General features: G+C 46.4%; 1 protein-coding gene across 3 annotated transcripts in view; it reads right to left on the reverse strand.

Annotated features, from left to right (window-relative positions):
- Positions 1-18,478, reverse strand: part of MTOR (mechanistic target of rapamycin kinase) — a 117,120-nt gene that overhangs the window by 90,080 nt on the left and 8,562 nt on the right. For all 3 annotated transcript variants that reach the window (XM_067720395.1, XM_067720386.1, XM_067720384.1), the window contains exons 7-19: positions 16,915-17,190; positions 16,722-16,830; positions 13,780-13,966; positions 12,681-12,809; positions 11,570-11,814; positions 9,896-10,111; positions 8,991-9,196; positions 5,726-5,848; positions 4,996-5,085; positions 4,782-4,874; positions 3,944-4,078; positions 3,581-3,710; positions 1,901-2,151 (exon numbers count right to left, since the gene is read on the reverse strand). In XM_067720395.1, the coding sequence (XP_067576496.1) occupies positions 1,901-2,151; positions 3,581-3,710; positions 3,944-4,078; positions 4,782-4,874; positions 4,996-5,085; positions 5,726-5,848; positions 8,991-9,196; positions 9,896-10,111; positions 11,570-11,814; positions 12,681-12,809; positions 13,780-13,966; positions 16,722-16,830; positions 16,915-17,190 (2,190 nt within the window). The remainder of the gene's footprint in view (positions 1-1,900; positions 2,152-3,580; positions 3,711-3,943; positions 4,079-4,781; positions 4,875-4,995; positions 5,086-5,725; positions 5,849-8,990; positions 9,197-9,895; positions 10,112-11,569; positions 11,815-12,680; positions 12,810-13,779; positions 13,967-16,721; positions 16,831-16,914; positions 17,191-18,478) is intronic.

Consider the following 18,478-nt stretch of genomic DNA (forward strand, 5'->3'; position numbering starts at 1 on the left):
GCGTCCAGAGCCTGTGCTCCGCAATGGGAGAGGCCACAGCAGTGAGAGGCCCGCGTACCGCAAAAAATAACCCAAAACAGATAACTAATGAGAACCTACTGTACAGCACAGGGAACTCTACTCAGTGCTCTCTGGTGACCTAAATGGGAAGGAAATCCAAAATAGAGGGGATATACGTATACATATAGCTGATTCACTTTGCTGTACAGTAGAAACTAATACAATATTGTAAAGCAACTATATTCCAATAAAGATTAAAAAAAAAAAACCTACAGCAAACATTATACTTAGTGATGAAATCTTAACACTAGTCCCATTAAAATCAGGAACAAGATTAAAGGTTTCCACTATTACAGAGTCTAATCAACACTGCAGTGAAGGTCCTAGGAAAGCAGTAAGGAAAAGTAACAACTGCTTTACCGACCAAAACAAAAAAGCCAAAACTGTTTTTTATGTTCTGCAGACTATATGATTAGCTAGAGTGAAAACCTGGGAAAATTTACAGGTAAATTATTAGAATTAGTAAGAATTCAATGAGGTTGATTATATAAAAATAAAATGCACTTGTATATTCCAGGCAGAAAATTAGAAAATATACTTTCTAAAAAAAATACTATTTCCTCTGAATGTACATCAAATTGAATATGTAATCACAGAAGAAAAAATATTTAATTCCAGGATCTTTAAAACGCAGTACTCTGACCATACACCTTGTGGAATACTTTCTAAGAACAGTAGGAACCATAAAGCCACCTTGAACTGTATTCAGTAGGATCGCTGTTGGTAGTGGTACAGGTATGGTAATCACAGAACCACTGTGCGTACTCTATGGTTCAGAGAAAAAAAAAAAGAAAGAGAGCGAGCAAGAGAGAGAAAGAGGGAGGGAAAGGGGGAAATTCTTCTTTACAGAAAAATGCCAGCTATTGAAAGTAGAAGGAGGGGCTTCCCTGGTGGCCCAAGGGTTGAGAATCCACCTGCCAATGCAGGGGACACGGGTTCGATCCCTGATCGGGGAAGATCACACATGCCGCAGAGCAACTAAGCCTGTGCGCCACAACTACTAAGCCTGCGCTCTAGAGCCCGTGAGCCACAACTACTGAAGCCTGTGTGCCACAACTACTGAAGCCCACGCGCCTAGAGCCTGTGCTCCGCAACAAGAGAAGCCACTGCAATGAGAAGCACGCACGCTGCAACAAAGAGTAGCCCCCGCTCGTCGCAACTAGAAAAAGCCAACACGCAGCAACGAAGATCCAACACAGCCAAAAATAAATTAAAAAAAAAAAAGTCATTACTTTGCAACCAACGTGATAATTGATTCCAACAAGGATCATCAATGGTGGCTAAAATCACTGGGTAAAAGGTAGCTGGGGAATAGGACAGTCACACGGTCTCAACGTATCACCCCACACATTACTTAATGGCTAAGGAAAAAAGGTAACTTTACAATGGAGAGATCTGATACATACCAACCTCACCATGTGCTCAAACTTAGGACCAACAATAATTGGACAAAATGACATTATGAAGCATTGTTACTGCACCTCTGTAGTATTCCCACTAAGCGTTTGACTTAAATCTAATCATGCCGAAACAACCAGAAATCCACTGTGGGATATTCCATCAGATTATTGGACTGAACAGTAGATTACGGAGAATAACAATGCTGTCCCCCCGCTTCCCCTCCAGCCACTCATCTTTTAGCCATTTTGAGGTATAAAACAGGAAGTTGAGCTGAACTGATTATACCTGTACACTTAGGTGTTAGAAGTTCTGGGGGAGGAAAGGCATTAGGCATAACGGCAAGCAGAGTACAATATTAGGAAGCTGAGGCACAGATGGACTTCCCACGCAGGCATGGCACGGAGCAGGGAGGAGCAAGGGTTGGGGGTTACCCACTTACTTCCCGGATGGCCCCGTCACAAACCCGAATGACATTCAGGAATGTGGGCATGACCTGGGGCAGGAACTGCACACACTTGAGCCCCAGGGACTTGAAGATGAAGGTGATGGCCTGGACGACCATGGTGTGATGGTGAGAGAGGGACTGGTCTCGGAAGATGCGCATCAGGGCCACCATGGACACGGCCGGGTAGAACTCGTCCAGAGGCAAGTTCCCCATGTTGACCAGCATCTCACTGGTGCTGTAGTCAGCTAGGACCAAACAAAGGTGAGGATCACGAGCTATACATGACTCTGACTTTGGACAAAGCGTGGTTACCGACAAACAAAAAAACCTCCTGTGGGTCACCAGCATTCACACCTCTCTCCCTGCTGTACTCTAACACCACTGGGAATACCAGGTATATTAGGAGCCAGTGAATAGACTCTCACCATGAAGGGCAGTTTTTGGCTTGTCTATTATCTAAACTACAAAAGCCTAACACAGTACATGACGGGTTTCCTTTAAATTGCTACGTTTAATTTAGCTTCTTACCATTCCAGTTCACAACTTCAGTAGCTGAAACCATCAATAAAAAGTTACTCCGCCAAATGAAAATAAAGGGGATTAAATTAGGCAAACATCTGTTCAGCAGCTGCTTGGTCCCCCTAGGGAATTCAGAGAAGTTAACAACAAATGCTACCTGACCTGAACAACAAGGATCTCAAGGACTGGGGGTGGAGGAGGGTATGGAAGGTGGGGAGGGGCGGAGGAGGTGATGGAGGGTGGGGGAGAGGGAGGGGAGGGTATGGGGGTGGGTAGCGGTTTAACAGCACAATAAGGACGCTAAGAACCAGAACATCCAAGAGACTGGATGACTGGCACTGCTGAGGACGGAGGAGACGCTGGAGGATGTGGCTCAGGCTCTGCTCGAAGGCTGTGGGTCTGACAGAATTAACATTGCAGGCACACTTCTCTCATATACAGAAGAACAAACTGGAAGCAGTATGATCCCATCCACAGAGTTCAGATACAAATTATTTTATTTGGGGAAAATAACATTTTGCTGAACTAGATGGGAGAACCACTGCTGAACTTTCACACTTTGAGAAATACGCCTGCCCTGATGGACACTGAGTTAAGCCTAGAAAACTCACCTGCATCCCCACGCCCTGCCCAATCTCTTAGGCTACTATCTAAAGACAAAGGAACTCTACAGCTAGACCACTTGATGGAAGAAAGAGCCCTGGATCCTGATTGCTACTAGTTTTTCCACGCCCTCTGAGCCTTAGCCTCAGATTTCCCGATCAATTAAAACAGGGAGAATACATTCTACCCTCTTCCTCCTTGGGTGCCATGGGAATAGAAAACATCAAAGATGCACTAACAAAGAATGACAGATGAACAAGGGTGATGGGGTGATAATTCACGTCTCTCTCATCAGCACCTAAGAGTGACTACAGACATAGCCTGTTGACCTTTAACAAAGAACCTGGACAAACGGCAAGACTGGACACACTGGGAAGCAGCGCCCCTGCTGTGACTCAAGAGGAAACTACTGACGTTCCATTCAAAAGTCACAAGGTGAGTCAATATGCAATAATTTCACAGTTATCCAGCCCAAGGCTCTTTCTAAACACAGCCAGTGGGGGCTTAGTGAGGCAAGAACCTGGCAGCCACTCAAGGTTCTCCTCAACTTACAGGAATCCTGACTTGACTTGGATTCTGACAGGCTGACAGCAGAAGCATCCCGGGACTGGTCGATCATGCCAATGTTCACTTTGTGCTTGTAGGGATCCAAGGCCCCCAAGAGCCCTAACACACGGATAGCCTGCGTGGGAAAGGGGAGGGGAGAAGAAAACATTCATCACAGCACCTGACTACCGCAGCTCTCATGGATACTCATGTTCCATGATGCCCAATTCATATCCCACGACCAGCTACAGGGACAAAACGGAGAGGGACAGGAAGTCTCATCAGTACTGTCACAGCACGTTAATGACGCAAACGTCTCTCCATTCTCCCAGCAAAGTCTTTAAACACCAAGTTTGCAGTGTTTCCTACCTCTCGCCGTGTACCCTGGTTCTGCTCAGTCTTCAGGAAATTCAGCAGCACCTCAAGCAATGTGGGGTACTTCCTGTAGGGCTCCACCACGTAGCCAGTGCTGGCCACCAACTGTCCCAGGGTCCACAGAGCCACCTGGACAGGCAAAAGATCACATGGTTTGTAGCACCAGTAAGAGAGAAAAGAAAGCATACTCCGTACTCTTCATTAAATGGTTATAACAAAGTGTTAGAGGCTATTACAAGAAAAGAATGCCCAGTTAAGGCACTAACCATAAACTAAAATCCTGAGAGCTGGGACACAAAAACAAGGCTACAAACCAACACAACAATCGCTGGATCAAAGGTAAAGAACAGTCCCGCCTTTCTCAGGAAGTATATAGTTCTTCTGTACCCTGGATGATTGACAGGAGAAATCGGACTCAAAAGGAAATTAAGGTTGTTCTTACTTTCAGTCTAGTCACCTAATGACCTCGATGACCAAAGCGAAGCCAGGGCCGGGGGAGGGTGAGCTGAAGCTCCGCTTCCCTCCACAACCAGAGGCCAAGACTCTCTGTTTCCCTTTAGGGGCCGGGGCTCTGATAGATGACCTGCATTTTTTTTTTTTTTCAGTCTAGAGGAAATGGCACTGGTCAGCCCTGATACTGACAGTGACTCTGGGTCAGGATGAATGCTAATTCTAGCTCCAAGTCTTTCTTCTTTTTACTCAGTTGACAAATATGTCTAAGTACCTACTAGGGCTAGGCATTACTGGCTGGGCACACTAAGGTGACTGAGAGAGACGAGGTCCCTGGCCTCATGGGGCCGATCCTGCTCAAACACGAAGTAGTGGTACTCACCTGCCTTTTGGCCAACAGAGAGGAGTCCTGGAGCATGTCCATGATGATAATAAAAAGTTCATCAACCCACTTCCTCATTTCTAGGCCACTAACCTACAACGTGAAAAAGGAAGTGGTAGACAGCATTAGAAATTATGGCATTAAGAAGTATTTTGACTTCATTAGAGGTGAAATAATTCTTCCCATCCTATGGAAAAAGCAGTTGTCCCCTTACCTGAGCCAACTCTCCTATTGTAGCCAGGACATTATTGATCACACCTGGGTTTGGATCAGGGTCTGGATCTTTCAGTTTCAAAATTAAAGCCTATGGAAAGAAGGTATGAGAAAATGAATGCTGGTTAGAGTCTACTAGAAAACTTTTTTTCACATAAGTACAATTCACCCAAGAGACCATCTCAGTCATAGATAAATTACTTCTAAGGCTTTATGAATCCAAGATTCCTCTGGAATGTGGATTCTTAAGCCTTTCTCCATACTGCACACAAGTCTGACGTATGAGGGAGCTGGCAAGTGCCATGACCTACAATCATTTCCCATGCCTTCCCTAAACTGTACCTGTGTGATCATGTACCCAGATTCACGTAAGTTGTGAAAGACCTCACATGAGTCTAACATAGACTTGAAGGTAGACTCAGATTTTAAAGCTCACTTTTTCTTCATTTTGGGGGAGTTACTTTATGCCACTATCTTACTTCTCCTCACCAAGCACATTGGATGAGGTGCTTGAAACATCATATCTTATCTCTTAGAAGGAGAGCCCTTTCCTGCAACTGGTGAGATTCCTGGTATTCTTGAACTGAGGGTGCTTGATGTGGCCCTTGTCTGCGAGCCTGGGACCAAAGAAATTATCTACTTTGTTCAGTGTACCAGTGAGCACCAAAACACTCTCATCATCCCAAGACATCCTAGAGAGAAAGAACCAGTCTCTGTCTGTTGCAAATTACCTTCAGAATAGGCTCCATGTAGGGGCGGATGAGTCGGGGGGCATTGGAGACCAGGTGCCCCAGCATGCGGGCACTCTGTTCCTTGATTCTTCCAATGCCGCTGTGCTCCAGCTCTGTCAAAATCTGTAGGGAAGAAAGGCTTACTACGACTACGGCAAAGGAAATTCGAGAGGGACTGTGTGTTTGAAGTGAGAATGAGGCGCGGAACTAGAGGAAGGAACCAGAACTTCACTGCGGATCAAGGAGCTGCTAGATACTCCACAAGCAAGGCCATCTCTGCAGCTCACAGAACAGTCCTGGAAACAGCAGTGACCGGAGGAAAAACTGTTTGAAACCGGCCCTTTCTCCTTCTGTCACAGTACTCCAAGGTCCCTCAGCCCTCTGCAAAGCATAGCTTTTAACAGTGTAGCTAGTCATAGAAGACGGAGAAAACCAACAGGGCTCGCTGTGAGCAGGGTTTTGCAAAAATAAAGAATGAAGGGGGGGCTTCCCTGGTGGTGCAGTGGTTGAGAGTCCGCCTGCTGATGCAGAGGACACGGGTTCGTGCCCCAGTCCGGGAAGATCCCACATGCCGCGGAGCGGCTGGGCCCGTGAGCCATGGCCGCTGAGCCTGCGCGTCCGGAGCCTGTGCTCCGCAATGGGAGAGGCCACAACAGTGAGAGGCCCGCGAACCGCAAAAAAAAAAAGAATGAAGGGGGGACTTCCTTGGTGGCTCAGTGGTTAAGAATCCGCCTGCCAATGCAGGGAACACAGGTTCGAGCCCTGGTCCAGGAAGATCCCACATGCTGTGGAGCAACTAAGCCTGTGAGCAACAACTACTGAGCCTGCACTCTAGAGCCCGCGTGCCACAACTACTGAAGCCCACGTGTCTAGAGCCAGCACTCCGCAGCAAGAGAAGCCACCGCAATGAGAAGCCTGCGCACCGCAACGAAGAGTAGCCCCTGCTCGCTGCAACTAGAGAAAGCCCACGTGCAGCAATGAAGACCCAACGCAGCCAAAAAATAAAATCAATTAATTTATTAATTGAAAAAAAAAAGAATGAAGGAAAGGCTCTCTGCAAGAAAGCTGTACAGACAGCAAATCACTCAGAGTGCCTATAAATAATGACAATGGAATCAAAGACTAGTCAGAACAGCTGTGATGTGGAAAGAAATACTGATATTCAGTTGTGGTTTCGGGCACCTCTAGATAAACCCAAACAGTTAGGGATTATATCAATAGAATCCCCTTGGACGTTAATGAACAGAGATAACATGTGCGATCTAACTGACACGCTGAAAACACCAGCAAATCAGCACGTTATGCTCCTGGTGACACAGACATAAACAACTTAATATAGACAGACTTCTGGAGAGCTGAAGTTGCCAGAAGGAAATCTCTGCACAGTGGGAAAAACAAAGCTCGCGTTAACTCAGTTACCCAAAGGAGTCGTCTCCAATTCAATGCTATGTTTTTTCTCACATTATTGATTTAATAATCCTGATTTCCTGGACCTCCTTGGCAGTCTGTTTTCACCTGGTCACAGCATACAGCAGTGAGAGGGGATGGAGAAGGATACTAAGAACAGAAGCATAACTTCAAGAGATGGCTGTCTGCGGGGAAATGGGTACCAGTGAGGAGAGCACAACTCTCTGGGACAGCGCAGCACCAGATCAAACAGCCCCCAATTTACTCCAGAGCCAAAGAGCGCCACTGCACTCTAATAACAATACCCAATGCCCACCTAGATGAGCAAGACGCCAAGAAAAGGCCAAAGCACATTTAGGTAAGGTTCCTTACCAAGGCATGAAAATGTACAATTCAACTTGGGGAAATCTGTATCAAAGTTTAAAAACAAGAAAAATTATTAAAAATTTTTTCCCAAGCTGACTTGTTTTATTCATTCCCTTTGCTAATAAAGTGTTTGTAGATTTGCTGCATTCTGTTAAAACAGAAAAGATAAAATAAAATAAAATTCTGGAGTTTCAAGGGCTAAGTTCAGTATATAGTAAATTCATTTAATGATGCTTCACATTTTCCAGTATCAGAAAAACGGATAGCCTGATAGCTTACTCTAAGCTTCTTGAGGACACAGCCCATGCCTGCCTTGTTCACTGGCATGCTTCCAGAACCCAGCCGTATTTGGAACACAGAAGGTGCTCAAAACATGTTGTCTGGATGAACGTACTGATATTCTCATTAGGAGATATTTCTCTATCAAGCTTATTTAGCATGGTTTGAGCTGGCAGGCTCAACAATGATTTCTTTTCCTTCCCCAAACTTTAGCTATTTCAAAGACTTAAAAGGATAGGCACTCCTAACACGGGCCAGCAGTTAAGGAGTGAACCATTAGGCTAAAAACACAAGTGCCAACATAAGTATAATCTTTTAATTTGTTCACTGATGATATAACTCACAGTCACTTTAATTATGATAGACTGCGAATAAATGACATTTCTTTAGTGTAGAAGTTACATTAATAATTTTCTATGTTTAAGTTCTTTATATGTTATGAAAAGTGTTTATTTCAAAAGAAACCATGGGGAGGATCATGAAGCAGAGGGTGTGGTGGGGACAGGATGGAGTCGGGGGACAGTAGATGACCGGGTGAGCCACACTGAGACCCAGAAGAGGTGGGTGGAAATAACCTGAGGCAGGAAGGACTGGACTCTGTGCATCGTTCACAATTCAGCCAGAGGACTTACGCGGCCGGGTGAAGACAAGAACTAGAAGACAGGCTTCAGCAGAAAATGGAAATCCTACCAGCTCTAGCAGCAATGCCAACCCGCATCTACCTGAGGCTCTAGTCCAAGCAGCTTAGCTTGGCATCTCACATTATTTAGGAACGACAGCCAGGGACCACAGACCAGGGGCAAGGATGATGAGAAACAGTGCTGGAGCCATTCCCATATTCGGCCTCTGTGCCTGGCCTCGCATCAGCAGAAGCAGGAGCGGAATTGCGAGGTGCTGGGCAGACTGACACCATCTGCAGCAGAGGCAGTGAAGAGGGGCAAAGGAACGGACTCACTGGTGACTTCCCAGGAAAAAGGAAGAGCCACGTGAGAGGTCAGCTTGCGAGTCACGCTGACAAGAGGCTTATGAGGCGATAAGCACTAGAATCGCGATCACCAAGCCGGGAAAACACGTGGGCTCTTGGAGCCAATGTGGCTTCTACCAGGCATCTCACTCTTTTCTCTCCCTTCCTCCTCAACTCTCATTCCCCAAAGAGCACTCACGATGAACGTGCATTCCCCACTACCGCGAGGTGTGACCGTCACATCCTTACCTGGATGAGCATCTTGCGCAGGAAGGGCATGACGAAGGCTGGGTTCATGCTGCTGAGCCGGCCCACGGTGCAGATGGCCAGCTCCCGGATCTCAAACACCTGGTCATTCAGGGCCACAAACAGGGCCTGCAGATTCTCTGCCTGGGCCAGGTGTGCGTCAAAGCGCTCATCCAGGGATGCCAAGACACAGTAGCGGATGTCGGGGTCTGCAAGAGCAATCGAGCCTTTCAGTGCCTCTTCACCCCTCTCCTCCCTCCAGTCCTTTCCCAGTTTCTGCTTCCACTGCCATCAGCCTAGGGAGAGGATTCCAGATACCCTTCTCTGACCAAACCTGTCATTTTTTTCTCTACTCACAGGAGCAAAGATAATAGAATTTTTTTTAAAAAAATTATTAATTAATTTATTTATTTTAGGCTGCGTTGGATCTTCGTTGCTGCGCATGGGCTCCAGTTTTGGTGAGCGGGGGCTACTCTTCGTTGCAGTGCGTGGGCTTCTCACTGCAGTGGCTTCTCTTGTTGCAAAGCATGGGCCCTAGGCTCGTGGGCCTCAGTAGTTGTGGCACACGGGCTCTGCAGCTGTGGCTCGTGGGCTCTAGAGCGCAGGCTCAGCAGCTATGGCACATGGGCCCAGCTGCTCCACAGCATGTGGGATCCTCCCGGACCAGAGATCGAACCCATGTCCCCTGTATTGGCAGGCGGATTCTTAACCCCGCGCCACCGGGGAAGTCCAAGATAATAGAATTTAAGGCCGATTATCTTACAGAAATAGGCTGGTGTAGCCAAGCCTAAGGCTTTGCCAGAGAAAATGCTGGACATCAGCTTGTTGAGGCCATGAAAGGAAACTGGCTACTTCCAACTGCCCCAGGCACCTACACTTCCTTAGACTGCCTCCATCTCAAACTTTACCAGGATCTGTTATCCCAACCACGAGCAGTTTGCTGAGCACATCCGCCACCACTTGCACTGCGGTCTGGCTAACCACGTGAGCATGGCCACTGATGAGGTGGACAGAGGGCGTGAGCAGGCGGGAGCAGGTGCGGGCGGCTTCCATGCGGATCTCCTTGTGCTCGCTGTTCAGGAAGTGATCCGCACAGTGGCGGACAAACTGGGTCAGAGAGTGGCCTGGATACAAAGGCAGAGAGAAGACAGAATAAACACTGCTGCTTTGGACAGTAGGTCTGCAACTCGCTAGCTGCATTTTCCATTCCATTTCCATTCCATGGCTACTAATTTAATTTTCAACAAGATATTCAACCAGCAAGATATTGACCCCCAACTCTTCTCTTAAAAAAGTAACAAATGATCTTCCAATGAGCAGAAAGGCAGAAGGGAGGTAGAAAAGGAGCTGGGAGACATAAAAAAGGCATTTCCTCCCTGCCTCCATCCCAATCCTTTATTTCCTTGAAAAAGTGAATTATTTTGTTTTATTCAGACCCAGCCCTTTATATTCTCAGAGAGTAAAACAATTTTTGATCAAATTTACCTCATCTATTTTAGTTCCCAGATTTAAATACCAAAAAGAGAGTTTGATATAGGCTGGGTTTAAATATAGCTACTTTCTATTCCTTAGAAATAGATTGGGAGGAGATATGGGGATATATGTATATGTATAGCTGATTCACTTTGTTATACAGCAGAAACTAACACACCATTGTAAAGCAATTATACTCCAATAAAGATGTTAAAAAAAAAAAAGAAAAGAAAAGAAATAGATTATCCTGGGTGTTAATCAGTGTAAATGGAGGAACTGCAACAGGGAAACTAGCGATGCTGTGTAAGTATTCAGACAGCATGTCTACGCTTTTTGTACTTGTTTGTTTCCCTGTAGCCTTAACCAATACCACCTACACAATCTTAAATTTCAGAAGAGTCCATTTTTCTCTCCTGAAACGTATCTCCTAAGGCATTAATGTGGGTTTATCTGTAGCCTAGAATTCCAAACTGAACTACAAAGTACAGCAGTCTTGGAAATCACACCACCATTGGAATGAAAATACCCCCAAGCCCTGCTTATACATTTTAAAGAATTCAATACCATCTCAGCCAAAGGGAGGTGACAAGGTGAGGGGGATCCATCTCTGCAGCATTAGTTCCTTGGATCAATGAATACTTTTCCTCAACACCATCTGCCCCCACCCCATTTTCCTTTGTCTTTGTATGGGACAAAGAAACAAACGGTAGGAATTAACCATATACGGAAAGACTATAAAAAGATGAGCTGCTGTAGAATCAGCTACCCTGTCTCCAGGACCCCTAGCAAGATCCAGGAATTCTAGGTACCCTCATTCTTTTCTCAAGGTTCCCAGTATCACTGACTATCTTGGCAAGAACCACCACAATTTCTTGGTTTTTCCAAAAAAATTTTTTAAATTTAATTTTACTTATTTTTTTATACAGCAGGTTCTTATTAGTCATCTATTTTATACACATCAGTGTGTACATGTCAATCCTAATCTCCCAGTTCATCCCACGCCCCCCTCCCGCCACTTTCCCCCCTTGGTGTCATACGTTTGTTCTCTACATCTGTGTCTCTATTTCTGCCCTGCAAACTGGTTCATCTGTACCATCGCAATTTCTTACCTTCAAATTCAAAACTGCCAAGAGTTCGGAGGGCAAGGGTAATGCTGCCCACATCGCTGGCCTCAGGGAGGGTCGTGAGGCCAGGAGAAGCCAGCTGATGGGCCAGGCCCTTGGGCATGCCTGGGTGCCGGAGGGGTTTGTGCATAAGGACCAGGGACAGCATCTTCAGGAGTCCATCTTGGATGTCCTTTTTCAGCTGTGGAATCTGACGGCTCAGGTCGTAGAGCACAGCTGTGAGGGCAGGGCTGAGGGAAAGGAAACCAGTCACTTAAGGAGCTGGATATATGATATTTGGTCTGGTCTTGGGAAGAAACAGCCCTTCTTGTCCAGCAAGGGGATTGGGCTCCATCCCTGCTTAGTCTTTAAAGCAGAAAGGATACAATGAAATAGAATATATATCTTAAACTCTCTTGGCCTGATCCCATATTTCAAAACAATCTATGATTTTCTGGGTTTTGCCTTGAGAGAACTTGTTTACTGTAATTCAGTCACTATGGAAAACCAAGTCTCAATAAATATCTGGGAAGCAGATTGAGAGCATCGTCCTTATTTTATAGATGAAGAGAACAAAAGTGTAGGGAGCTTAAGCAATTTGCCCATCATAATATAAATGATAGCTGCAAACACTAACGGAGCACTTTTTTTTTTTTTTTGGCCACGCCACATGGCTTGTGGGATCTTAGTTCCCCAACCAGGGATTGAATCAAACCCGGGTCCGGGCAGTGAGAGTGCTGAGTCCTAACTACCGGACCTCCAAGAAATTCCCAGTGGTGCATTTCTTATACAGACTGCATTGTACTAGGAGTGGCTATTTCGTGAACTCTTTCACTTAATCCCCACGACAAACCTAGACCATAGGAACTGCTACTGTACCCACTTTTCAGACTAGAAAGCTGAGGCTCAGAGAAGTTAAATAATTTATTTATGATCACCCAGCTAGACAGTGATGAAATCTGGATTTGAAACTAGCCTATGAGTTTAGTGTGAGCTATCCTACCTATCCAATTTAACGTGTGAATAGCCATGCCTCGCTCTTTCAACACAGACCCAGGACTGTGACTCAAGCCTCATGCTACCCGAGTCGGGGACAGCTCAGGTTCCCGACACCCACCTCAGGCCCACCGCCAGCATGGGCTCCAGCAGCTCCTTGATGTCCTGCTGGATGCCCGGCCCCATCGCTCGAGCCAGCATGCTGATGCAGGTGAACACCGTGGCATCCACCTGCATTGCCTTCTGTCTCCTGCAGAGAACCGAAGAGTGGCTAGTTTAGACATAACGGCATTTTGTGATACCCTACCTCAAAATTACCTTGGGGCAAGGAGGGCAGGTTACCCAGGCGGGGCCACCCCATGTGGGTGTGCAGGTTACCTACTGCACAGTCTAGGGACCCATCACACTGTAGTCACTGCAGACTTGTGTATTTACAACAAATGACCAGCAGATGGCAGTAAAGTCTCTTGAGGAAGGGGCCCCACTTCAGAATTCACACAAAAGGCACCATGTGGGTTAGTGTGGTGCTGGCCAAGGTCCCTATTTAGGAAGCAAACTGAACAACGTGCACATCAGGGACCACAAGTGCAGGGCACAGCCATCATATGAGAAGAAATTCTCCCTATGAGGAGAATGCTGGGCTTGAAACGGGCGAGGCTTATTAATTCACCAGCACAATCCTCGCTACTAACACAGGGAACTATGAAGACACAATTCTAATTAACACTGACCCTCTAAGACTTGGAGAAGATACCCTAGCCTCGCCACCTTGCAGGGTGCTGAAGGTCTTTCTCATATTTTATTCACTGGGACGTTTCAAGAGGTAGGATAATGTATCCAACTTCAATGATAAAGAAAAAGGTGACCGTTAGGTCCCCTCAGTTCCTGTCTAGGAACCCTCGCTTTAGTTGTTATCAAAATCAGACCTTTGAAAGCCAGAGAAAAGAACAAAACTAGGAGATTCCCAGTAAATAATATTGAGAACAGCACTGGTATCTAACATGTATTGGTATGAACAGGTATTCAACCTCCCCAAATATTTACATCCATGTCACTTCATTTGGGAAAGGCTGGAACTCAACTGAAGAAGGGCTATTCATTATATGATTTGCTGGTTAATGACGCAGAGAACAGGCTTCAGCTCCACGGAAACTGGGATGCAGCATCCTCCCTCTCCAACCAAATGGGGTGGAAGGTGAAATCATAACAGAGATGCTTACTTATGGGCAAAGTCCTTAGGAGGCAGGGCTGCTCGGATGATGTCCAGCACACGAGGTAAATAGACCTTAAACTCAGACCTCACAGCCACAGAAAGTAGCCCCAGGGCTTGGAAGGCTGCTGTCCGTTCCTTCTCCTTCTTGACACAGCTTAGGACATGGTTCATGGTATCTTGGAGATACTGGGTATCTGAGCACAGAAACAACAAAGTGTATATATGGCTCAAGGTGAGGGGTGGTCTACATATGAAAGGTCAAAGTTCCTATAAAACACTTAAATTTAAGAATAAATTAAGAAAGCCTGTTGGAAAGATATTAAGAAGAATTTAGAGAATGCACTAACCAAACGCTTTGCTTGATAATCACTCCTCTGATACAGCTTTTAGAAATATTAGAAATATAAGCTGTTTTTCCTTTAATTAAAAAAAAAACCAAAAACTTAAAAGTGTCTCCAAAACAATACTGCATTAATTATCGCCATTAGCATTATATTTTGAGGGAAAGATTACATGCTTTTGTTCAAGAAATATATGTTAAACCTTGGTTAAAAACAAAGAGAGGATCATCTAAGCTATTTTATATTATCTGGAAATTTAAAGTAATATTGAAAACTGTTTGTAATAAACAGGCTATTCCACTCAGCATAGGCCTAGAAATCACTTTGCTATCACCTAGAGACTTCTGTTACAGTTATATTTAATAGAACAAGATTTAGTCCATAATTTGGAAAGCCACGTGTGTGTTTTCATTAAGTTTACGTAAGCCAGTGTGCATGGGTAGGCGATTCTTGGGCAGTTTAAGCTAAGGTGCTACGACTCCTCAGAAGGCTGCTATTTCCTGCCTCTTGCCCCTCTTCCATTTCTTCTCTTCCATCTTTCTGGCCTCAAGTCCGTGCACCAGCAGCACATACAAGCAAGACCACGCAGCCAGTAGAAAGTGAGGGGTGTTCAAGGCCACCAGGACCACAATTAGAAGACAGTGAACTAGACTCCCAAATGGCATACATACATCACTGCATTTATGCTATCGAGAAATGTCTTCTCTCACAGCTCACGGTCAAATGCCGTTGAAGCATGCTGGAGCTTGAAAACAGTCAGAGACCAAGGTGATACAACTCTCAAACCAGAGTGCACCAACGAGAAAAATGGGACCTTTGCAGAGCAGGACAGCGTTTCAGCAGGAAATGAGCTTAAATCAAGAAGGTAATTTCCTTTTCCAGACTTAGCACCCCAAGAGGTTAGGAATCTGACATTGCTTGAGATTCCAGCCCAATCCTAGGGGGAGTATTTTTGATATTCCCAAAGCTTGCATCATCAGGAAGTGCAAGCAATGACTTCCAAACTGCAAACTTTAAAAAAGTGGCGCTTTCCCAATGAGACTGTACTTACGGAGGCTGCCCAGGCTGAATTTCCAGAACATATTTTAGTACATTATTTAATAAAACAACAAAAACTCACATCAAAAGAACAAACCTAGGGGCCCCTCTGAGCCTTTGTATCCTGCTGCTAGGCCATCTTTTGAACTTACTAAGGTAACCGCTTCTACAGCATGCCAGACTTTGATCAAATTTGGCCTAGTTATTATTCTCTTTTGAGCCACAGACTTTCAAACCAAGATCATTTAAAGCTCTACTGAATAGGGGCATGTCTGTTCATTAAAAAAGAGAAAAGCTGCTGGGTACCAGGTGAGAAGAATGGAAAACTGAAAAAATATGGGTGATTCTCATTATATCCTTTCTCTCTGTTTCAGTGATTTTATGTGGCTAATTGCCTCATCCTCTCTTAACACCTATTCTCACACCCAGCACATTTAACACCTCACCGGCTGTATTTCTCTGCTTTCATCTGAGCTGGGTGGTGTGAAATGAGTCTGTGCTAGGGAACGGCATCTGCTGAGGGTCAGGCTGGCCTTTCATTTCCCATCCTGCCTCTCACTGGGTCCTGAACGCTTATTAAGCACGCACCATAGTGAAGAGGAAAGAGATGTAGGTCCGGGGTCTCTACACTCAGCAAGGAGGGAGGTGAGACAAGGACACTAAGTATGAACAGGCAACTGGAGTATTATTATAATTTTTACCTTTATCTTGTTTCTAAAATGGCTTTGAAATAGCTAGGGGAAGCAGCAACAATAACGGTTTCTATTTCTTGGACCTTACTCTGTGTCAGGCACTTAGACAGGTGCCTAGACATTAAAGCAGCTCATCTCATGAGACAAGGACTGTCATTCTAATTTGACAAGTCAGGAAGTGGAGGCCCAGAAAGGTCAAATAACCTGCTCCAAACCTCACAGTTAAGAACAGAGGCAAGATTCACCCCAGGTCTGATGACGCCAAAGCCTTTCCACAGCTGAGGGTTGTAATGGAAGAGGAAAAGCGCGTTTCTAGCTAGAGTGACCCAGCAAGGCCTCAGGGAGAAGCCAGTGTCTGAGCTGGGCCAGCTTCAGGAACCAGGAATTCACACCGCCCAGTGGGAACAGGGCAAGAAGAATTCAGGAATTCGGGAACCCAGTCTATTACCCGTGAAACCAGCCTCTGAAGCATCCAGTCCTTCCTCCTTGTGAGGGGGGGGCAGCCACAGGACTGTCCCCGGATCCTCCCTGCCCCACAGACTGGATGCTGCACACCACTGAAACCGAAACTGCCCTTCCTGTGGTCTCTCAGAAGTCCATTCATGAATGTGTTGGCTTCCACACACGAGAACTTGCCTGGCTCTAGAAGTGCCTCTCTGCCTGCACGTTCGCATTGCTCCTGCGTTTGCTGCGTCAGACATTTACAGAAAACCTGAACTAGATGCCACTGAAGCTGGATAGAGGCGAGAGACCAGTGACTAGCCCCTCAGCAGGCACTACTTCAAATGAGAAGCAGACATAACTTTCTGGCATCTCGTCTTCTCTGTTTAATTACCCTTGAATGGGTAATGACATGACACGTCCGTGGACATCCTCACCTGTGAAGGCAGAAGGTCGGAAGGCAGCCAAGCGGGGCAACAAATTCAGGATTGTCATTTGGATCAGCGAGTTCTTGCTATTCCTGCACTTCAGCACCCACTGGCACACCTGAGACAGGAAGGACACAGGGTTGGCAAAGGAAAGGGAGGCGTGGAGCTTGGGAGAAGAGGGAGTGGACCTCCTGCCACTGACCTGATCAAATTTCTCCTCCATCAAGTCTCTGCAGCAGCGACTCTCCACCAGGGTGGACTTCGCTGGGCTGGGGGAAGCCCCGAAGCCCATGAGGCCTTGGTGAGAGCTGTACCCCAGCAGTCCCACCAAGGCGTTTGACTGCTGGGGCTGCATGGCCTGGAAACTGGTGAAGGGGGTGATGTGACGAGGTTTCGTTCCGAAGCCCATGAGATCCTTGCAGTACTTGTCATGTACCAATTGCTGCTGTGTGATTTCTTCCATTTCTTCTCTCAGGCGCTATATACATGGGGGAAGAGTCACCTTTACTTACAAGTGGCATTTGCCTAGGCACCAGGGAGTCTGCCGACAACACGAGCCCAACCCTGAAATGCAACTCTTCCCACAGTGGGCGGCGGCCACTCTTCATCTCTAGGATTCGATTTCCCCAGAACCTTGCAGGGGGCCTGAATCTGTTCTAATTTAGGCAGAAGAGCACCACCTACTGAACAATGAAGCAGCAGCAGGGGTCTGGCCCCCAAGAACCCCCTACCCCACCCTTGGTTTGGGAAAGCTGACTTGCGGATGGCTGTGACAACAGCCCTAGGATCTAGCAACGGAGCCTCCTGCGAGGGTGAGCGGCAGCCCCAAGCCAGCATCCTGCTAAGGACGTTCTGCTCTCCCTCTTCTCACCAGAAATGCAGGTAGAGACAACTCAGGCAAGTTAATGTTCTCAGAGTCCTAGGAACTCCATACGAGGCATGGAGTACACTGACTGGCTGAGAACCCCCATCTCTCACCTACTCAAAGGGCTGCTTAATAACTCATTCTCCAGCTTTCCAAATTGAGAAAGATACAAAACAATTAATTTCCAAACTTCTAACTCTTTCCACAGATATTTTCATTTTTCAGAAAATCTTATCCACTATTCTTGTCAAGGTCACCAGGACTCTTAGGCTGCTACACTGAATAGTCTGCAGCACCTGACCCAACTTAGTGTTTCCTCCTCCTTGAAACCCCTTCTTCCCTTGGCTCCTTGGACGCTGAGCTTTGCTGGCGCCCCATCCCCACCCCTGCTGCTGCTCCTTCTTGGTCTCCCTTGGTTCTTCCTCATCTCCCGACCTCAGGTTCTCAGCACCCATCTCTCCTCCAACTATCCTAGTTCCCCGGGGGTCCTCATCCAGTCTCACGACTGGAAATAACATCTATATGCCAGTGACCTCCCCAATCTGTCTCTCTTGCTCAGATCTCTCCCCAGAGCTACTCAGTAACTCCGCTCAGATGCCCAACACGCATCTTAAACTTAACACGCTCAAAAGCAAACTCCTGACCTTCTACCCCAGACCTGTTCCTCCCATCTCAGTAGATGGCAATTCTACCCTTCTAGTTGCTCAGGCCCCAAACCTTGACCCTTCTTTCTCTCCTATCGACCTCCAAATCCCTTGTACCCCGACAGCTCCCACTACTGCTGAGACGCTGCAGTTCCCCCCTGACTAGACTCCTGGCCTCAGCCCTGGCCCCTCCCGTAATCCATTCCCAACACAGTCTGTACAGGGGCGTCTGAGACCCTGGGTGACGAGCCCCCTCC

Source organism: Pseudorca crassidens, chromosome 2 (assembly GCF_039906515.1).
Source record: "Pseudorca crassidens isolate mPseCra1 chromosome 2, mPseCra1.hap1, whole genome shotgun sequence".
Lineage (NCBI taxonomy): Eukaryota > Metazoa > Chordata > Mammalia > Artiodactyla > Delphinidae > Pseudorca > Pseudorca crassidens.